The sequence below is a fragment of the Mya arenaria genome, chromosome 7 (genome assembly GCF_026914265.1).
Source record: "Mya arenaria isolate MELC-2E11 chromosome 7, ASM2691426v1".
NCBI classification, from domain to species: Eukaryota; Metazoa; Mollusca; class Bivalvia; order Myida; family Myidae; genus Mya; species Mya arenaria.
The window spans coordinates 27351902-27374850 of NC_069128.1; the positions used below are offsets into that span (position 1 = coordinate 27351902).

The 22949-nt window shown below is 35.8% G+C and overlaps 1 protein-coding gene across 4 annotated transcripts in view; it reads left to right on the forward strand.

Moving 5' to 3' along the window:
- LOC128240027 (uncharacterized) overlaps window positions 1–22467 on the forward strand; it is a 33436-nt gene extending 10969 nt beyond the window's left edge. For 2 of the 4 annotated variants that reach the window (XM_052956510.1, XM_052956508.1), the window contains 10 exons: window positions 11829–11968; window positions 12684–12798; window positions 14284–14447; window positions 15321–15380; window positions 15667–15763; window positions 16873–16959; window positions 18652–18699; window positions 19582–19638; window positions 20810–20966; window positions 21581–22467. In XM_052956510.1, the coding sequence (XP_052812470.1) occupies window positions 11829–11968; window positions 12684–12798; window positions 14284–14447; window positions 15321–15380; window positions 15667–15763; window positions 16873–16959; window positions 18652–18699; window positions 19582–19638; window positions 20810–20966; window positions 21581–22247 (1592 nt within the window). In that variant the 3' untranslated portion in view covers window positions 22248–22467. Of the gene's footprint in view, window positions 1–11828; window positions 11998–12683; window positions 12799–14283; window positions 14448–15320; window positions 15381–15666; window positions 15764–16872; window positions 16960–18651; window positions 18700–19581; window positions 19639–20809; window positions 20967–21580 lie in introns of all 4 variants that reach the window. The other 2 variants (XM_052956511.1, XM_052956509.1) reach the window with 2 other exon arrangements.
- Window positions 22468–22949: the final 482 nt, after the last annotated feature.

Sequence of the window (22949 nt, forward strand, 5' to 3'; positions counted from 1 at the left end):
AGTACACAAATACGCGTGATGAAAACTGTAATTGAGCAAAAATATCGCGAAAATGGGCTTCATAATGAACTCTGAAAGACGTCGTGTTTTCTTTTTTAATTCTAATTTTTTAATTACTTTTGGATGGATTGACAGCAAAGGAATGTTGACCATACGACCAGCCATTGTTATAAGGTATGCGACCAGCTATGGTAATTGGCAGCTATGAGGCGTTGACCGTGCTGCACCTTAACCAAAATTAATTTAAATCGGTTAAAATAAAGGCCTTAATTGCAATTTGAAAATGAAAAGAAAAAAATAAAGAAACAAAGTATCATTTTGTCGAAAAAAGTCTTAAAAGATTGACTCAAAACAATACATTTAATGAGAGAACCGCGTGTTTAGCCATATCTTAACATTTAAATAAACCTCGATATAGACCAACTGCATTTAATCATCAAATGACGATTTCATTACAATGGCAATTTTCAATGAGTCAGTGGCAAATATAGTCAATACATTGCGTCGATACCTTACAAATAAACATCTCTCTCCCATCGATACGGGTACATATAATGCTTACAATGGAATGTATGCTCTTTTATTTCTGACTAGGTTATTCTGCTCGCTTTATGCTCTTAATGTCGGAGAAGATGCACTGAACAGGGTAGCTCTTTATCGCAAATGGCCGATAATGCAATTCACTTCTTTCCAATTTTATTATCAGTTCTGAGAATGAAAGCAATAAGGAAAGCCTCGGTGTTTATGAGGCAGTCTTATTAATATTTTCTATCAATTTTTTATCCTCCGTGCATGATGTGCAGGCCAGACCCAATTTAAAAGCATATGTCAATTAGGAGAATGAATGAGGTCTGATGTATATATGAGCTAAAAGTGGAGAGACGGTGCTATTCGTTCCTTTGAAGTACATTCTCGTTCACCAGAGTGATGATGATATGTGTACCGAATGGTCAGTGATCAATACACAAATACGCGTGATGAATATGAATACGTATGCTTATTTATTGAGCTTTTTATTGGTCGACGTAGATGTTGATATCAGGATTTTTTTGTTAAAGTTTTGCACTCGATTTTTCAGGGATTAAATCAGAGGTTAGATTTTTAATAATCAATTATCTGATGAATGAAAATGGTGAAGTAATGAATATAAATATATGCTGCAATCAATTTATTAGCTTTTCCTGATCAAACACATAGGCTGCCTGTTGTTTCCGTAAATTAAGACGGACGATTAATGGTTTATTTCGTATGCCAGTGACAATATGAAGGAATTTAAGAACGAGAAATAAAGTAAGCTCGCTTCAGTAATGAACTTATCTTTTCTTTAATCAGAAAACCAACTCTCGAGGTAGACTACATGTAATTATAACTGACACTTACTTTCAAACTAAGTAAAAACACACTATGTGGGCCTTACCGATGCCATTTCAAAGTACGGAAGCCAGTAGGATAACCATTGTCTCTAACGAAGCGAGCTAAACACTCATTTTCAAAACAAACAAACAATTAAGTATGTACAGGAATGTTAAGGTGACGTTAACTAGTTGCTGGCTCAACGTACAATCTAGGACAAGATTATAAGTATCTACCATGGCCGAGAGTGTAAGATAGGTTCATTCCGACCCGAGCGTAGGGTGTTTTGCGGAAACGAGGTTTACCGAGTTTCCGCAAAACACCCTGCGCGATGGTCGGGATGAACCTATCTTATACGAGCGGCTATGGTAGATGCTTTTTCTCCCACCTCAGTTAAACAAAATTAAGTAAAAATGTATTTTTTGCTGGAACTCTTTTTTGCTTAGTGAAAATAATTGCGTATGGATATGCGATAGCACGTGGTTGTCATGGATATACGCGCAGTGATCCAGTTAATGTTAATAGTCAAATCGGTCTTTTTAAATAGTTCTATAAGGAGAATGAAGCATTATTTCTCGAATGGTGCCTGAAAACTGTTTTATGGTGACATTTGAAGCGAGAAATAATTAACTCGCGTTCTAAATATTACCATAAGACAAGATTTCCTTGATACTACTGACGACAGTCTTCAACAAGGGAGATAATTACAATGTTGTAAAAGGAGTTCCATACGGGCATTTTATCTTCGCCCGTGGGCAAGATAAGAATATCTAGCATGGTTAAATTATTGGATCTACTTATCTGAGTTGGGAGAAAAGGTGTTCCCGCCTGAAGTGCGACAGTTTAATTAGAAAGTAATAATATCAATCAAGTCAGGTGGCTGAAATGAAATGTCTGTCATGCTCTTTAAGAGTGTTTGTTTTAAACATATTTTATTGAGCAAAAAAATAACAACATTTTAATACAAATACATAATCAAAATTCAGGATTGGAACGGCAGAAATGAACTAATAGAGTTCCTTGCTACGTTATGATAAATAACAATTGCCATTTGAGGCAGTTATAAGTAATGAAGTTATGATCATACAAGTTCATATTAAATGTTGTTGAAAACACAGATGATTGAATGGAAGACTTTAAATGCAATTACCTAAATTTAAGAATAATTTCTTTATTGTGAATTGATGAACTGTATTTAAGTAGAAAAACAAATATGAGAAAAGAAGGAAGAAGAAATATGAAGAGCGGCAAGATGTGTGAGTGTTGGTCGGTGTAGTCGATTACTGGCTGTCAAATCTTTTGACCTATAAATAAAACGATGAACTGCATCAAACAGTACTATTTTGCTGCTCTTCAGTCATTCAGTCGGTATTAAGCAAATGTTGCATTTGTTCAGTAAAGAGAGGACAAATAAAGATATTGTGTTATGTAGTCTCCTGTATTCCAACACCTACAAAATGACGACGGAACACCATTTAGAACATACAGATGAAGATTCAGGGAACTACAATCGTTGCGTAGTCGAGTGTTCAGGACCTGTAGTCGACGTTAAGTGTGTTAAGTGTCCGCATTCTCTTTCCCTTTAAACATGCTTTATGATAGTTGTTACAATAACTAGAAGTACCTGTCCAGTCCTACGCATATGTACCAGATTTCCACTTTTCACCAAAATTTCCTATGTGGTGGCCAGTGATTGGCATTTAATTATAATAACATGGTCTGTCATGAGCTGCTGATAGTATCGTCCGGAAATGTTTTATGATCCTATCAAGTTTCAAGATTACAGTCTTAGCTAAGGTTAGAAAATGAACATTGCTAGAAATAACGAGGACTGTGATTTTCAATTTGGTTTAAGGAGATATTTTTTATCTCAATACTTTATAACAATTTTGTTACAAATGTTACAGTAATTTTGATTGAATAAGTTATTGTTTTATATCACTTATGTCTCATATTGAAAATATAAACATAATTATATATTACACTAGTGCTGAAATAAGTGGGGCTTTTCAAAGACCTTGAAGAAGTGTATGAAAATAAATGTCTAAGTGCGTAGTAGGGGTTTGACATTAATGGAAAATAGATAGATGGATAGATAAATACCTTTGTCATGTGATTCCTTACAAAAAAAGAAATTACTGTTTAGCCCGAGCTTTTGATTAACAACAACAACAAGTCAGTCAAGTAGTAATACTTTGTGCAACTGGACTGTCTGAGAACTGTTCATTCAGTGTTAAATGAATTTTAGAAAACTGCATTGTGAATTTTCAAGACGTAATGATCAAGGCAAACCTTAATATATCTAAAAAAATCATCCATTTACACAAGAACTTAATAAATAAATGATTAAATCATTTACGTATCACTGATTATTTTTCATTCAATGAATTCAAAAAAGTGTCATATTGGCAATATAATATTGTATATTTCTTCACAAAAATCAATGTTTGTCATTAGCATGCCTTATGCTACCTTGTTTATGAAACCTTTGAAGAGAACTTGAATCATGAGAGGGGTTTCAAGGTACCAATCTTCAATAACATCGAACAAGTTCATTGATAATGGTTTCACAAACTTATTATTCATTGTTCCAGCCACAATTTGTAAAGGGCTGGGTGCCAGGTCAGAAAGGGGACTTCTGATCCTTATGGACACTTGCATCGGCCAATGTTTAATTTGTAATGAGTATGTGTCGTAACTATTTTCAATACTAATAGTTTGTTATGAATACCTAAGGTGTTATCTTTCATTTATATATGATAATATCAAATTTATTATTTTACACTTTCTGAAAATTGTGAATCTGTGAAGCAAAAGGGCACAGCAGGGCGTAGTAAAAAGACAGTAGGGTGCTGCTATTTTAGGCTTAGCTGGAGCACTTATCTGAGCAACGTGTTTCACCGTTTGTAACATCGTCAAAATATTCATCCTTCCTGTTAACATTCCTCCATAATTGTAAATTGTAAAACTTAAGAGTGACATTGACCTTTAAACAAAATATACGGTTCTTGAGCACGACAAGTCTTTCAGTATCTTGTTTACCCCCCCTCTTCCGTACATAAGAAACAGACTGGAAAGAATAAAGCAGACAAAGGACGGGCGGTGCGATGTTTTACCTTTATGTGAGGATAAATTTCATTTGTTTCTGTTTTGTTCCCATAATTACCATACAACGTAATTATTGATAAGTATTATTTGTATATTACAGTATACAAATTAACTAATAATAAAAACATAAGAAAATTCTATTCTTAATTATTACAATCATGAAAAACACAAAAATACAGAAATTATCCATTTTGATTTATTATTTCATTCATTTTTCTTTCAATTTTATATAATGTTAAAAAACGTTAAAATAATAAAGCATAAAACTCTTCTTCTTTCTAGTTAAGAAATGTATTTACACATGTACTTTTAAAAATTAAATGATATATTTTGAAGAACTGCATCTAAAGAAATTAACTTGACCCTTCAGAATTCAACTTCACCAGCCCAGATAAGATCAAAGAGGGCCAATTAGTGATGGCTAGGCTTTCGGCTGAAGTTAATGGGTGATTAACAGTTATAAGTGATTTACTAGCTGATAAGCCCTTGCTGAATCTCAGTCGCTCTCTGGTACATATGCGTAGGACTGTGTCAGGGATGTCGAGCGTTTGTTTCGATATGATGGGTAATAATTTCTGCATCCGGGAGATTTTCCTTACCACCAGACTAGTTGAATTTTGCGGACTACGATTCCGCGAAACGCCAACGTATTTTGCGGCATGTAGCTACTGCAGACTTATTATATGCATAAACTACTGGCCACATAACACACGCGTTTAATGTTTTGGCAAAGAATAGATTGTGAAGAATCTAAATGAGGACTTGTCAATGTCTAATCATACAAACTTATATATATATATATACCTTCAATGCCTGGTAAAGAAACATATTCTTTCTCTTCATTAATGTGTATATATAAATCTAATATAAACGCGTTATTTATTTATAGAATAATACATGCCCCAGTGAACATAATTGCCCTAAGGCTAAAGCCCTCGGGCAATTATTCCTTCCACTGGGGCAATTATAAACCAAAAGCCATGGTCAACCATGTATTATCCTATATACTACACATCTTTTGTCATTTGTCAATGATTTCAAACGGATTTAAAAACATGATTTTGTGGAATAATGAAGAATATACCATATAATAAGCATGTAGTCTGACAATTGAGATAAAACAAAATGGTATTGAATGGTATTAGCTGCGAAAAATAAGGAGTGACTGAAAATCAAAATAGCAAACCTTTTCGAACGTGTTTTCAGAATAACCCTGCACTTTTTCCATTCTTCAAATATTTTCTGTTTTAAATCGGCTGATTGTGATGTTCATTTCAATAGGTGAGCACAGCTAGGGCCGATCAAGCCTAGAAGCAGTTTCATAAAATCTTGGCTTGAATGACCCTAGCCATTTCGCTGGAATAATTAACATTTCACAGCGAATAAAGTAGAACAAAACGTTTCAACAAAACATTTCCTTGTTTCACTGCGTTATGACCTTTACCGAATGTAAACATCCGGTGCGGTTTCGGGTAGTACTCGTTACTGAAACACGGAAGGGGTCATTATTGTTGGTAAAACTAATTTCACTATTATTGCACTGATAGTTTCATTTAAATCTTTTTAAAGCTTTTAATAATGTTTAAATGTTTGCCTACCAAGAACACGGCGGCCATTTTTAATTTAAATGAAAATGACGTCAGTGTGCACGTTCTCGTCTTCGTCAGGCATGTGTGCCATAATCGCCCTGACGTGCCGCGATAATTTCACAGGCGGAGAAGATAATCATTTTTGCGGGAACGAATTTCTATAGTAAAATGTTACTATTTATAGTAACATGTGTATTATGTTATTTTATTGATGACCCTTTCATAATATTACCGCATGTACCCAGGTTGTTGGAGACGATGCATTAACGATCATCATATACATCTTCAAAGTTTTAAAATCAGTGAGGAGAATAAATATCTTCTTTAGCGATATGCCTTTCAATTTATTTTTCCATATCCGACAGCACGCTGTATCGTCAAGTCCATATCACGCTTCTGTCGTTTTCCGAACCCTTATCAGTATAGTGACATGTGTTGAGTGCTCCTTTTTACAGACTGATGTTTATTCAGGTTTTTTTTTAAATATAAACTTAAAAGTCAGTTTTTTTCAGAAACGTACTAAATTTTCTTAAGAAATTATTTTCAATGTATTTTATTGCTGTTATGTGTTTAAATTCAAGAAAAAGCACTAAATCATAAAAGGTATTGATTCATGAAGTCATTTCTGACATGGAAATTACGGAAACTGTCGTTTAAAATCATTTTTTAAAATGTATTTTTGTTGGTTTAAACTGAACGCGGTCCCTTTCAACTTGGAAATAATCAAACAAGACATAATTATAATTAGAATAATATTACAATAGGACGCTTTTCTAACGACCTCACGTCTTATTCGGTGTTTTAACATGCATCCGTCCGCGTTTACACACCGAACTCGACGTGATACGCAACGTCAGGAACACGTCCTCCCATAATATTCCCCATAAACTTATTGATAAACTGCAAAAAAACACTTATGGGCAATGTTTAAACTGTTAGCAGCCTAAATTTACGACAAATCTTGTATTTTAACATATCGACGAAAACAGACAGACAAATCACGATCCATTAGTCGATGTCAAAAGCAAACAGAAACAGGAATACTCCTGACATTATGTATTAGTTACAGAGTGATAAATTTTGTCATACGAAGTCCCCATGATGCGTTCATGCTTCTAGGGTAAACTGATAACCATTACAGAAGGCTCAACTGAAAGATTTGTTCGCAACAAACATATTGTCCATGAACAAAATGTGACTATTTGTTTTTTCGATTTGATATTTTTAATATGAAATATTGACCATAAAGAAAATGTGTCTATATGATTCCAAGTTTAACAAAACAAATTGATCAGTTGCACAAGGACTTAACGTTCTTCTTAGATTATCATTAATGTGTCGTGACTGAAATACCTGTTTTGTAGTCGGCATTCGGAGGCTTTTCAATGTGCATTCGTACTCAAGAGTGTGAAACGTGGTACGCAGAAAACATTAAGTATCAATATTAGGTACACATACTGGGAAACAGATTCATGTTATTTGTAATGATGGAATTAGGACTCATTTAGTACGCTAGGGGATTGGGTGTGGGAGTAGGGGTTACATTCTCAGCAATGGACGGAATTTAGGAGATATATATCCTTACTTATTTGCTCGCAAACAAATTTTAACGTAACCCACAATTTATAGATAAAGATAATTTGATAAAAATGTATACATGTATGTGTAAATACGTGATGTCTCGTGGCGATGTTTCCATCTGTTTGGTCTATGCGACCAATTATCAACGCAAAGGCCTTACCAACTTAACGAACATGCAATGGGAAGGCAATTATCAACCTGTAGGTCTGAATACCCCAATGAACATGTAATGGGAAGGCTGTTATCAACCCGTATGCCTGATCATCTAAATTAATATGCAATAGGAAGGCTTCCATCAACCTGTAGGCCTGATCACCTCTATGAATATGCAATGGGAAGTCTGTCATCAACCCGTAGGTCTGATAACCTCAATAAGCATGGAATGGGAAGGCTGTCATCAACCCGTAGGTCTGATTACCTCAATGCACATGGAATGGGAAGGCTGTCATCAACCCGTAGGCCTGATTACCTCAATGAACATGGAATGGGAAGGCTGTCATCAACCCGTAGGCCTGATTACCTCAATGCACATGGAATGGGAAGGCTGTCATCAACCCGTAGGTCTGATTACCTCAATAAGCATGGAATGGGAAGGCTGTCATCAACCCGTAGGTTTGATTACCTCAATGAACATGGAATGGGAAGGTTGTCATCAACCCGTAGGTCTGATTACCTCAATGCACATGGAATGGGAAGGCTGTCATCAACCCGTAGGCCTGATTACCTCAATGCACATGGAATGGGAAGGTTGTCATCAACCCGTAGGTCTGATTACCTCAATGCACATGGAATGGGAAGACTGTCATCAACCCGTAGGTCTGATTACCTCAATGAACATGGAATGGGAAGGCTGTCATCAACCCGTAGGTTTGATTTCCTCAATGAACATGGAATGGGAAGGTTGTCATCAACCCGTAGGTCTGATTACCTCAATGAACATGGAATGGGAAGGCTGTCATCAACCCGTAGGTCTGATTACCTCAATGCACATGGAATGGGAAGGCTGTCATCAACCCGTAGGCCTGATTACCTCAATGAACATGGAATGGGAAGGCTGTCATCAACCCGTAGGTCTGATAACCTCAATGCACATGGAATGGGAAGGCTGTCATCAACCCGTAGGTCTGATTACCTCAATGAACATGGAATGGGAAGGCTGTCATCAACACGTAGGCCTGATTACCTCAATGAACATGGAATGGGAAGGCTGTCATCAACCCGTAGGTCTGATTACCTCAATAAGCATGGAATGGGAAGGCTGTCATCAACCCGTAGGCCAGATTACCTCAATGCACATGGAATGGGAAGGTTGTCATCAACCCGTAGGCCTGATTACCTCAATGAACATGGAATGGGAAGGCTGTCATCAACCCGTAGGTCTGATTACCTCAATGCACATGGAATGGGAAGGCTGTCATCAACCCGTAGGTCTGATTACCTCAGTTAACATGGAATGGGAAGGCTGTCATCAACCCGTAGGTCTGATTACCTCAATAAGCATGGAATGGGAAGGCTGTCATCAACCCGTAGGTCTGATTACCTCAATGCACATGGAATGGGAAGGCTGTCATCAACCCGTAGGTCTGATTACCTCAATGAACATGGAATGGGAAGGTTGTCATCAACCCGTGGGCCCGATTTCCTCAGTTAACATGGAATGGGAAGGCTGTCATGAACCCGTAGGCCTGATTATCTCAATGCAAATGCAATTGGAAGGCTGTCATCAACCAGTAGGCCTGATTTTCTTAATAAATATGTAATGGGAAGGCTGTCATCAACCCGTAGGTCTGATTACCTCTATTAACATGCAAAAGTAGGGTAATTATCAACCGTAGGCCTGATCACCTCTATTTACATGCAATGGGAAGGTAATTATCAACGCGTAGGTCTGATCACCTCAATGAACATGCAATGGTAAGGCAATTATCAACCCGAAGGCCTAATCACCTCATTGAATATGCAATGTTACGGTAATTGTCAACGCGTAGGTCTGATCACCTTAATGAACATGAAATGGTGCGGCAATCATCAACCCGTAGGCCTTATCACCTCTATGAACATGCAATGGTACGGCAATCATCAACCCGTTGGTCTGATCACCTCTATTAACATGCAATAGTACGGTAATTATCAACTTGTAGGCCTGATCACCTCTATTTACATGCAATGGTACGGTAATTATCAACCCGTAGGCCTGATCTACTCTATTAACATGCAATGGTACGGTAATTATCAACCCGTAGGCCTTATCACCTCTATGAACATGCAATGGTACGGTAATTATCAACCCGTAGTCCTGATCACCTCAATGAACATGCAATGGTACGGTAATTATCAACCCGAAGGCCTAATCACCTCATCGAATATGCAATGTGAAGGTAATTATCAACGCGTAGGTCTGATCACCTAAATGAACATGAAATGGTGCGGCAATTATCAATCCGTAGTCCTGATCACCTATGTGAACATGCAATGGTACGGTAATTATCAACTCGTAGTCCTGATCACCTCTGTGAACATGCAATGGTACGACAATTATCAACCCGTAAGCCTGATCAGCTCAGTGAGCATTTGAAGGGAAGACACCTCTTAACCCGTAGGCCTCATCACCACAACGATCATGCAATTGGAAGGCAATAATGAACGCATAAGCCTCATCACCTCATCAAGGTCTGATCAAAATGCGATTGGAAGGCTTTCAAATACCTTATAATCTAATAGCACTGCCTCAGTTTTGGATAACAGATTGTTTTCAAGATAATCCAAATGGTAAAATGTTTTCCAAACACTCAATAAATGGCAGTTAAATTACAAAGCAGAATTATCATAGGTCCTGACGTGCAAGTGTCTTAATTGCTGGAATATCAACTTCCGTCAAATTGTGTAAACGAGGAAACTGTAATCTGTCTCTGTCATAGCAATTTATGGCATTTGAAGTTGATTGAAGGTAATTAATGCCAGTCCGCATTAAGAATAACGACAAATGCGCCAACTAATTTTGTTGCCATTGTATGATAGAACGAGACAGACTGATTCAAGCTACTTAAATCATTGATCATTCCGTTAAAGGGCATTTTTATGCAACTTTTAATGTTGATTGTGATTTAAAATGTCAGTCAAGCGGAAAATTTCACTTTCAAACGGTTACTACTGATAGTAAACAAACATAGACAATTGATTAGTTTCGAAGAGTAATTGTTTGGCACTTCAATAAGCGTAATTTAAAGCCACGGTTTAATTGGCCGGATGATATGAAACTGATTAAAATTGTCTACTTATGGGTCCGGGTGTATGAGCCTTCACATTAGAAATAAGTTTCATGTTGATATGTAAAAGAATCAACCGTCGAAGACGGCTTTTGATGTGTGAAATCGATATGTAGCCTTTGATTTGTTTTGGCGTTAAAATGGCATAGATGGTTAAAACTACAGAACTTCAAATTCTAAGTTTAATTGCAAATATTAGAAACAACGTCCAATTATAATGTCTGTGTAACACGAAGACATCGACGTCAACACGGTTGTGGCAACAATGATCAGAACATGTACAAACCATGGCTCAGATTCATTAACGTCTTGATTCTTAATATAGGTCTCTGACTCAGAAAAGCTTTGATTTTGTGGTAAAACAAATGAATATATAAAGGATAGTTTGTATTAAAAACTAATTTCCTGTTCTAAGTATTATTCACTTTCTCAGTTTCAAAATGGTCTTTAATACTAAGTCACAATCTCAGAATCCTGATGGTCGTGTATATCGTCTTAGGATCTCGGTCACATTTTACATTCAAGATGGTCATACACATGGTCTAAGATACTGACTCTCATTCTCAGACTAGCGATGGTACAAAATTGTCAAATTCGTCATTGCATTTGTTTCATTTTCTGCTGCAATGAGTCTCTGTTCCAGTTCCATAACGTTTCGTGTAATATGAATCTTTGCATGTATGAAACCGGACAGAGCAAGCACGAGCTAGAAATATGTCTTGCCTTCAGTTCGATGCACTCCCTCAACTTTGTTCTAGGCACGAACAGCCTGCTTTAGCCAGTACTTTATGCTTATCATCACTCTTCCTTTGAGATTCCCTGATTGTTGACGCTAAATATTGCCTACAAACAAGCGTTTGACTGCAGATTTAATCCTCTTTAAGCATGTTTTGTTTTACAATTTTTTTATGTTGAAAATCTATGTTTGCAGTGCTGACTTTCCCAGAAAGGATTCTGGCCAAGTTGACGCTGAATATAAGCTACACACTAGCGTTTCTCCGCAACTCCAGCCGCCTACAGACACTTCAGCGATCCGTGCTGCTGACCCGGTCAAGAGAGTTGAAACAACTGGTTGGTGGTGTTTTGACTTTCTTTTTAATGTGAGTGTAATGCCATATTTAACCAACGAACACTGTTTGAGATCAAAACGTTATCCAAACGAAACTTTAGGAGTAAGTGTCATACTATATTGTTATATGACTCGGTGTATAAAACATAGTAGTAAACGGAGAACTCCACCAAACGATTTTCTTGTCATGGTCATGGGAAGTTAACTAAACGACCATTAAAACATCATATTCAAACAATAAAGTGTTAATCGATGTATACTTAAATACTAGTACATAAACACGTTTACGGCTTTAACTTATTTCCCTACAATTGCTGGCTTCCAATCTTAGAACCTTTTTCCTGGCATCCAAGAAAGGAAGCAGTAATAGTTTTTGACAAGGAAACGGACTCGAGATTGATTCAATAAATATTTCTATTGCCGTCATAATCGAGCTTAAATTAAGTAGTTGTATTTGAAAGGAAACTCGAGGGACAAGGATAGATGTATCAAACACGATTGCTTTCTGACTCCATTTAAACAAACACATAAGAAAATAGACAGTGCGAACATTAAAACATTCATGAAATAGAGTATTTGCATAACAGAAATTGACAGTATGATACACTTTCATGTTATAATTGTTCAAACATTGTTTTTGATATAGTGTACATCTATATAGGGTTAAATATCCTCAACTGGTTTACGAGGACTCAAAATTGTTTCTTATTTCCCTAGACTTGCTGGCTTCCAATCTCAGTCCCCGATCATCTTCATATTGCCATCAATGTCACGGTTGCCGGGGACGAATACAACACAGTTGCCAGTTCAACGCTGGATGCTGTGGACCAAGGTTCCTTTGCTGTTTTTTTTTGTTTGAATTTGAATGTTCGAGTCAATGGGAATGGTAATTCCTGGGTTTCAGAAACTGTTGTAGCGAAGCCACTTTTTCTAAGGCAATAATTCATGGAAACTACAGACACAATATCGCGGTTTAGAATTGAAGCATGATCCAGTTCAAACGCACACCTAGTTTACATTTATTTAACTTAGAAAATGTACGATGGCGGACTACAAGCTTACAACATTTTAAGCTAAGAGTAGCTTAATCTTTAGAATAGTAATGCTTAAAAAAGTAAATACAGGATTTCGCTTAATAAATGTACTTTGGTATATGATGTTGCCTTGGGTTTTTTATAAGACGTTTTGGTTATCTCTTTTGGGGCATTTTAGCATTGAACCATGTGCCTCAATACTGGGTTATTCTTAAATGTATGTGTATTGGGAGTGTCCTTCTAAATTACACTGTAATATAGCCAGTGCGTCCAATTATCAATAAGCAATGTTATTTACCTGAAAGAAAATGATTTTACTAGGGATGCAAACGAATTGCAAAATTGATATTCGAATATTCGGTTATTCTTTCGAACGAATATTCGATATTCGATTACCAAAATACATCTTTTAAAAGTTGTAGTAAACTATTATAATCTTCGCTTAAGTAATAGCCGGGGCATTTTAGCCCTATTTTGTCGTTAGCAATACGCGCAGCAGACTCTGAATTTCACCAAATGAGCCTCTGAAATTCATTCCACATTTCAAAAAGACAAAAAGTCATACATTATGAACAAAGAAAAAAAATCTTTAAATTTCTATTCCTGTGCTTTCATACTTGTAAACAACATGAACTTAGATGGATTTCTGGTCAAATGGCGTTATAAGCCAATGTAGGGTCTGTCTGTAGGACGAGCAGCCTCGTTCTGGGATTGACCTCTACTAAATGAAACTATGAAAAAACCAAACCAACTCGGAAACTTGTTTATTCCTTCATTGGCAAAGGTATTTAAATTTACCGAAAATATTTGATTTTTTGTGTCACTTGTCTTATAGCCGGTTATTGTAAAAATACGGGGACTTTTTATAGTACCCGACGATATGTCCCTAAATGACATATGACGCTTATTTAGTGTATTGTAATCACATTCACACCTCTGGCGGTATAGCCCAATCGTTGTAAAAACAAGAATCGTAGGCAAAAGGTTTATTATTTATTTATTCAACAACAAAACATCGAATATTCGAATATCAATTTTGACATTTGAATACCTAACGTTTGATCGAATATTCGAATATTCGAATATCGTTTGCATCCCTGGTTTTTACTTAAAAAGGAATTCCATTCCATCAAAAAGGTACATTAATGATGGCACATATTTATTCGATGTATTGGAGTGCTGGCAACTTGTAGATCTTTTGATATTTCAAAGCAAAACTTGTCGGAAATAAGGCAAACACACTTGCATATCTTATCAATTTCAATTGTGTGTAATAATTCCAGCCATCAATTGTAAAGAGGGGTGCAAGTCTGGTGACCTTATGCTCAACACATCCTACCTGTGCTCGAAAAATGGAACATTCTATCACAAGCCGTCGGCACGAGTATTACGCGTTTCATTCACACCATTAGACAAAGGTCAAACTACACTTAAACACTGGCCAGTTGTAAGTATCTTAACATAGGTTACGATGATAGTTTATTGTGTGTAAGGTGAAAAATGTGTCTTGTCAAGAGCTGGTATTAAATATTGGTCTTGGTTGGATCTAAAAAAGATGTAGCTTATCGGATAACGTGTTATTAATAACTGACCAAAATTGTGAATGTACTTAATACTGTACGACCCTAAGATTAACTAAAGGTGCACCACCCCAGACATATTTTTGTTCATAAAGTTTTCACAAAACAAACATCGTTAAAACAGTCTAATGATTTAGTCAATATTGACTTATCAATAAATGGAAGCATGTTGTCTTATCGCGAAATGGAAGCATGTTGTCGTATCGCTAAATGGAAGCATGTCAGTCTGACCAAGTAAAGAAAACACAGACAGCTACCTCATTTAAATTCTTTGTCAGAAGTATTCGTTAAACTGAATGTATTTAAATACTCATTGTGGCTATAATATCGAGCTGATTAAAACGCATATCATAGTCTGTTTTTAAGTCAAGCAGGGACGGATTCAGGATATGACATAAGAGGGGGCGTTACTAAGAGGCGAAACCTTTTGACTTGCGCCCCTTTCCCAGAACCGAAATTTATTTGGTTTCATAATTTTGGCAGCCAGGTTTGGGGTTACTCCCACAAGAAATATTTCACATTTTCTAGTCCGAAATGAAGCATTTTGGCCGTATTTTATTACTCATTTGCTCTCAGATTGAAATAAAAAGCAATCTTGGACGATTTTAGGTGGGGTAGGGAAGCGCCGGTCGCGCTACCACCCTCTCTTGACCCGTTAGTGTTAAGAGTATATAAATACATATAATTTAACGGAAACTTGCTAAATTCTATTGCACTATTTTATTTCATTCTTTTTTCAGACCAATTCAAGCATATCATTTCAATTTCACGACAAATACAATGGTATTGGAAGGCTTGAGGTATGTCAGTGTACATAATCCGTTAGACATATGTTTAGTAAGCAGTGCTTTCATTTCAAAATTTGAGATAAGTAAATAAATTAAAAGCTTGAAAATTGATTGCATATTGCAAATTGCAAAATAAGCTCAAACTTGGAGTACCTAATCATTTAATTAAATGTGATATTGTAAATGATTGTAGTCCTTGTTTTTGTCTAGATTATCGTGCAATGCAAACTCCTTATTCTTGCATCTGCATGTTCAGAATGGCGGATAAAACTAAACTGTTTTATGAATTCCATTTTAGGTCTCGTATCGACAACTAAATGCAGACCTCTACTGCTATGTGTACAGTGACATCAACATAGTTTGTGATCACGTGACGTCAAAATCCGATCCATATGGTAAGTTCATTAACAATAAACTAGGACTATACTTTGTGTTATGTTGGTTTTCGTTTATTTGTGTCGTTGCTTTCCTATTGCTTGAAAGCAGGATTATGCCCAGTTACTTTGCCAACCAAAAAAGGAAATGAAAGCGGTTCATTTAGAGCTGTTGTTTTTGTCGTTTAACAGAAATTAAATAAAGACCTTCTTGTTGAATGTTAAATCTAATCCTTCGTCATCCCAACATGACCGATTTTGTTCCTAACAAGAGGACTTTCATACTTGACTTAAAATAACAAAACCGTAGATATGAGCTTCCTGGCATACCGGGCATGTTATTCTGCCTAACGCCTTCACTGTTAAAATATTTGCAAACATTCGATAAATTTCGCATATACCACCGCAAGGTCCAAGATCATAACATAGTAATTCCTATAATGTATGCAAATTGTACCATATTTTATCATCTTTACTGCACACGTGTGTCCACATATCTCGTATATGATCCAAATCCCTTATAAACGAGGTTTACAAAATGATGTTGTTGTTTTTTAAAGTAACCACACATGTCCGTGTTTTGTTTTAATGCATGCATGATATTCAATGAAGCATGACTACACTCAGCTTAAGAAACCGTGGTTGTTTATCATTTGGAACTCCTCGGCCACTTTTACATCGAAAACAAGCTCGAATATATATGGACGGTTTACAATGTAAGAGATCTTATTATTTAACTACGCTGCAAGTAGGAAGAGTAATAATTTCAATTTAGCAGTTAAACTTTATGACTTTACTCTTAATTCTTCAATCAATAATGCACTTTACTGACAATAAATTTAAACTTTGTTATACAAAATACAATACACTTAACTAATGATATTGTTTTTAAATTTAACGAACTACTTCTACTCATGTAGGGGCATACATCCGCGGTTGTTTTCGATGGAAAATGACCGGGGTGTTCCAAATCGGTTTTTTTATCCGTGTTCACCTTGAAATCTGTATACCATTTTAGGTTTAACCATTTTATTGAGTTATTTGCATGTGATGCAGCATCCCTATCCATTATTATTATAACGCTAGAAATTGTCAATCGAACGTTTTACATGAATGTTCTACCGTTGCAGACGATACCGAATCCTTTGGGACGTTTGTGATATTTGGTCTTATCGTGATGACTTGTTTTACAGCCATCCTCGCTCTCATCATATTTGGTTAGTTTTTATAGTCCAAATCTCTATACTTCCTTTAAAGCTCTCTCTCACAGATTGACAGTTTTGACTATCAATGCCTTCAATTCAGTAAGTTATGATAACTCACTCAAGAACTGATCTCATTTAAAACTACCAAAACAAATCATTTTTCAAAAAGGGCTAGGAACACTTTTAGTCATAAAACTCAATTTTCGAAGGTAATTTTGAACAACTGCGATCTTTTCTTTCGTCAGGAGTTTTTTATCATTGGTTTCCAAACAGTAACGTCCAAAAATTGGCTCATTGCTTGTCAAAAATAAAAAAAACGTTGTCAAAACGGTCAATGTGTGAGAGTACAACTTTATCCAATATGAAACATAAGTCCACCCCAAATATAAGTACAACACAAATATAAGCACCACCTGAACTAGTGTCATTCATTTTAAATTGTCATATATATTGTCGGAAGACGGTGTAATCTGAACTAGTGTCATTCATTTTAAATTGTCATATATATTGTCGGAAGACGGTGTAATCTGAACTATTGTCGTGCAGTTTAAATTGTCATATATATGGTCGGAAGACGGTGTAATCTGAACTAGTGCCATTCAGTTTAAATTGTCATATATATGGTCGGAAGACGGTGTACTCTGAACTAGTGTCATTCATTTTAAATTGTCATAAAAATGGTCAGAAGACGGTGTACTCTGAACTAGTGTCATTCATTTCAAATTGTCATATATATGGTCGGAAGACGGTGTACTCTGAACTAGTGTCATTCATTTTAAATTGTCATAAAAATGGTCAGAAGACGGTGTACTCTGAACTAGTGTCGTTCAGTTTAAATTGTCATATATATGGTCGGAAGACGGTGTACTCTAAACTAGTGTCATTCATTTTCAATTGTCATAAAAATGGTCGGAAGACGGTGTACTCTGAACTATTGTCGTGCAGTTTAAATTGTCATATATATGGTCGGAAGACGGTGTACTATGAACTAGTGTCATTCATTTTAAATTGTCATAAAAATGGTCAGAAGACGGTGTACTCTGAACTAGTGTCGTTCAGTTTAAATTGTCATATATATGGTCGGAAGACGGTGTACTCTGAACTAGTGTCATTCATTTTCAATTGTCATAAAAATGGTCGGAAGACGGTGTACTCTGAACTATTGTCGTGCAGTTTAAATTGTCACATATATTGTCGGAAGACGGTGTACTCTGAACTATTGTCGTTCATTTTAAATTGTCATATATATGGTCGGAAGACGGTGTACTCTGAACTAGTGTCATTCATTTTAAATTGTCATATACATGGTTGAAAGGAGGTGCACCGTGAAATAAAGTCATATCATTGTTCGGAATGCAGTGTATAAAAAAATATTGCCATTTTTTTCTATTGGTCATAAATACTTTTAAATTCATTATATAATTAGTCAAATAAACTTTCAGAACGCAGTGTGTACTTAATTGTTGTCGTTAATTTCAATTTGTCATATATACTTTCGCAATGCAGTATACCATTACATCTTGTCATTAATTTGAATTTGTCATATATACTTTCGCAATGCAGTGTGCCCTAAATATTTACATGAATTTCAATTTGTCATATAAACTTTCGCAATGCAGTATACCATTAAATATTGTCATTAAAATGAATTTGTCATATATACTTTCGGAATTGAGTGTACCCATACTTGCTCTTTCATTGTAGTCGTGCAGAAACTAATGGGACTTCATCGTGCGTATAAAAATAGAAGAGGTGAGGCCCTTCAGGTTTATTAGTCAACTAACTTTTTGAATGTGCTATTATTTTTAAGCCATATATAAGGCATGAGAACAAACGGTATTTTTTTGTTAAAGGCACACAATAAATTAAAAAAATAATATTTTAATGTAGTATCACTTTTAACTCGGTTGACTTAAATGATCAAAAGAAAATATGATTATGATTTGTGTACAGAAAAAATATTGCAAATTTTGGCTCTTTTTTAACTCTTGAATTGGTTGCCACGTAGCTAATATATAAAAAAACCTCACCTATAAAGGCTAATAATTTTTAATCAATACACAAATCATATGTGTTTTTGTTTTGGCTTTGCTCATAAAAAAAAAATGAATTAAAAATGATAATGCATTAAATTGAATTAAATTATTTATGCATCAACATATGAAATAATTTTCTGCCTTTTACATCCCTAGTCTTATGGCGAGATTATTATGATATCAAATCGGTGCTAAAGTGCTAAATGTTTTGCTTAAAAAGAGGGATAAACTTTAACTATGCTGTCTTTTGATAGACATTGGGCAGATTATTCAGAATATTGTTAAAGTTAAGAACTTTGATAACTTGATCGTTGTTAACTTTCAAATCTGTAATACTTATACTGTGTCATGGATACACATGTAATCTGCTGTTCTATTTACAAATAATGAGACAACTGATTCAGCTATGCGTGCCTTACTTAAACATATCATCATATCATAAAATATGTAAAATATGTTAAAGTTGACAAAGAGTCCATTAACAACGTTGTTAACTTTGACAAAGTTCTAAACATTTGGCTCAGAGATAAACATATTTCAAAGCACTCATGTAGTGTAGATACGAAATAGCCCGTATAAATGTTACACTATTTTACAGAAAGCACCCCCAAAGAACGTCGCCGCCGATCCAGTCTTCTAGGTCACTTGAAGACAGGTAGGTCTCTGTTTAATCCTAAAATACAGGGCTGGTATTCAATACAGATATTTTTGGGTGTTAAGACTGATGTAGCTAATCTTATTACTTGTTATAAATAACTGACTGATAGAGTGAATGAAATCAATGATGAACGACCTTAAGATTAACTTGAGTTTTGAATATTTAATATCACCACGTGCAAGCGAATCAGAATGCAGTCAGTTGTTTATAAACTAGTTATAACTCAACCTCGTTACTTTTATTAGTCAATAGTTGACCTATTTTGCGGAATGAATACGCGTTTTACATATTTGCTACTTGGTCCATGAATCATGTATGGTTAATATGGAACATTACAACGAAACTCAAATATCACTAAAATAGCTCGGACTGCCATATCAATGCTACACTTTAGTTTGAATACAAAGATAAACATTCAAACTAGACGAAACGAAAATGCATTAGCAAGTACGGTACCAAAGATTATTGCGTATACTATTAGATCGTAAGTTGTTCCTGCAAACTGAAAATCCCCATTGTAGTAAATTTGTTTCTATATCTTTTTAAAATACCTCTTCAGTGATGAAAAGAGTAACGATAAAAGTACAACGCAATGTCAAAATATATTGGATTCATGCATGCATAGAAGTAACGGTTTAGAATCTTGAAAGCTTTTGAATAATCTGCACTACTGTACTTGACAATGTTGAATCAGCTCAGCTTAAAGTTTGACAAACTTTTGACTTTGAAAAAATGTTTTTCTCATAATTCACGGTTGATTTTATGCGTCGGCATATTTATATCACACGTTTATTCGGCTGTATATGTTGTATTTCATTTGATGTGGAAACAGAATTAAGACACAACAACAGCTTGACAAAACCAAGAACTACATGTGAAGCAATGGGACAAATATTTCGGTGATATTCATCTAGTCTTAGGCTGTACATAACTCTTCATGCTACCAGCGGTCCGGAGCCAATATTGGCTGTACATAACTCTTCATGCTACCAGTGGTCCGAACCCAATATGAATTAAAAGACTTATGTACCTAGTTTAGTACTATCGTGTGAATCGACTGCCCAGTATATTACGTGTTTGTGTCATGTTTGATTAAAGCCATACTTTCGGATTTGGTAATACCTAATTTGTTTTAAGTATTTGGATAACTTGTAAATTTTGTTTTCAGATGAGGTAATCAGAAACTCCATCCTTAATATGCATAAGATTATCTCTGAGCCCGAGGCCCAGCCACTGCGAGGCCATGGTAATGGAACTTCCAGTGAACGCGAGACCAGCTTCCTAAGGAATTCCTCACACAAGAGTTCACACAACAGGATAGCAAGGTATTGTGCGCGTTTGTTGGTTTATATATGGTTTGATTGGTTAATCCCTCCTTATTGTATTTGTAATATAAAACACATTTACATCGTTCTACTATTCCGAGAATGTGTGATTGGTAGGATGCCCAAAGACATGTAAAGCTATGGACAAACCCCGTTGGCTCTAACTCCCGGGGACCGGCAAAAATTCCTCGAGCCTCATGAAATTTGCGCTGTCCTGTTACAGAGCCTGATATATTTAACTTGTTTTTGAATGAATATAAATATAGCGTTTTACTCTTTTCAGTTTCTGTTTAAAATGTGATTCTTTGTTCTCGATTCGATTACCAAATCAGGTTTTTATTGTTAACTTGAGTACATGTACATGTATTCTTAATTGGAATCTATGTTTGTTGAAAGAAAGTATTTCCAGTTTATTAGGGTAAATTAAAAGTTTATTTACTGATAAGGATATATACATAATACTATACATGTATAAATATTTGACTTAAACTCGGGCAATGCTTAAACGACTTATGTTTAGCAATACATACATTTAAAACTGAATATCTGTTTTCTCGTACACTATCCAACTGCTGAATATATATATTATCTTTATACGTATTAACTTCTTCCAGTGGCTCCTCCTGGGCGTCTAGTATTTTATCACAAACAAACTCAGGCTTGCCTTCGAAGGCATCCAGTGGTAAAAAGCTTCAACGAAGCGTTACACAGGCTATGCTGGAAGACCTGGACGAAAGCAACTGTTCAATTCTATTTCTTACTCTACCCTTCGACCAGTACACCCGAGACGTTACCGAGCTTCTTCGGAACGTTTTGTCTATTGAGGGTGGAATTCCAAGCCAGTGCTGCTTCGACTCCGATGTTTTGAGCGATTATCAGGCTAATAGATTCGCATTTATCGAAGAGATAACTGGAAATACAAACAAAATTCTGATATTTGTGTTTCTTACTACATTGAGTTATGGAACCAAAGAAGAAAAGCTGATACATGACTTGCTAAACCACTGTCTCCTAAAACAGAGAATCATTCCTCAATGCAAGGTTGTTTTTCTTCACCTAACGGATGACGACAGTAGGCTAGAAACAAGATACCATGGTCAGCATATTCATCTGAAGCATGATAATGCTTATAAGAAATTTCTCTCTGTGATCTTGAGAGAATGTGGCATCAATGTTGATGAAAGAGATGAGGACAGTGAATTGCCTAAAAGAATGCTGTCATGCAGTGCCACAAAGCATTTATATCATTTGTTATCTTACAATGGCGATAAGGCAGCATGAGTATTGTCGAATATTGTATCTTAACTTGCTACATTTGTAATATGTATGTCTTTCAATGTCTTTCAATATTGATATGATTATTATTTATATGCATTAGTTTTGACATGATCATTCCTTTCTTGCGATAGCATTAGAGTTAATACTGGCAATCACAAAATATTCACTGATGTGTTCATTTTATTTCAAGAACAATAAACAGTCTGGACACTGTCTAACTGATCACCACATGGTTATATATTTTAATCAATTATTAAGTTTATTAGGCCCCTTCGCAGGAGAAGAGGATTATTGCTTTGCACATGTCGGTCGGTAGGTCAGTCGGTCGGTCGTTCGGTCGGTACGTCCGTCGATAGACCAAGGTTTTTTCGAGTAATACCTCGACAATTCTTGAACCTTTGGTAATAGATGACACCTATTTATTGTAGGGATCATCGTGTCAAAGGTTAATATCACCGTCACCTTTAACGAGAAAAGGTTGTCAAAGCTTGCCCGAGTGATAACTCAACGATTCCTACTTTTGTGGTCATCATACCTGATATGGAGGCTGGGCCTGACCAATAAATAACCGCCGTTGATTTTAGGCGTCATCAGGTCAAAGGTTGTTTTCACAGTGACCTTGAATTCGAAAGATTGTCCGAGAGAGAACTCAACAATGCCTGCACCCAGCACCCTCAAACTTGACTTGGAAGTTTAGCCTGACCA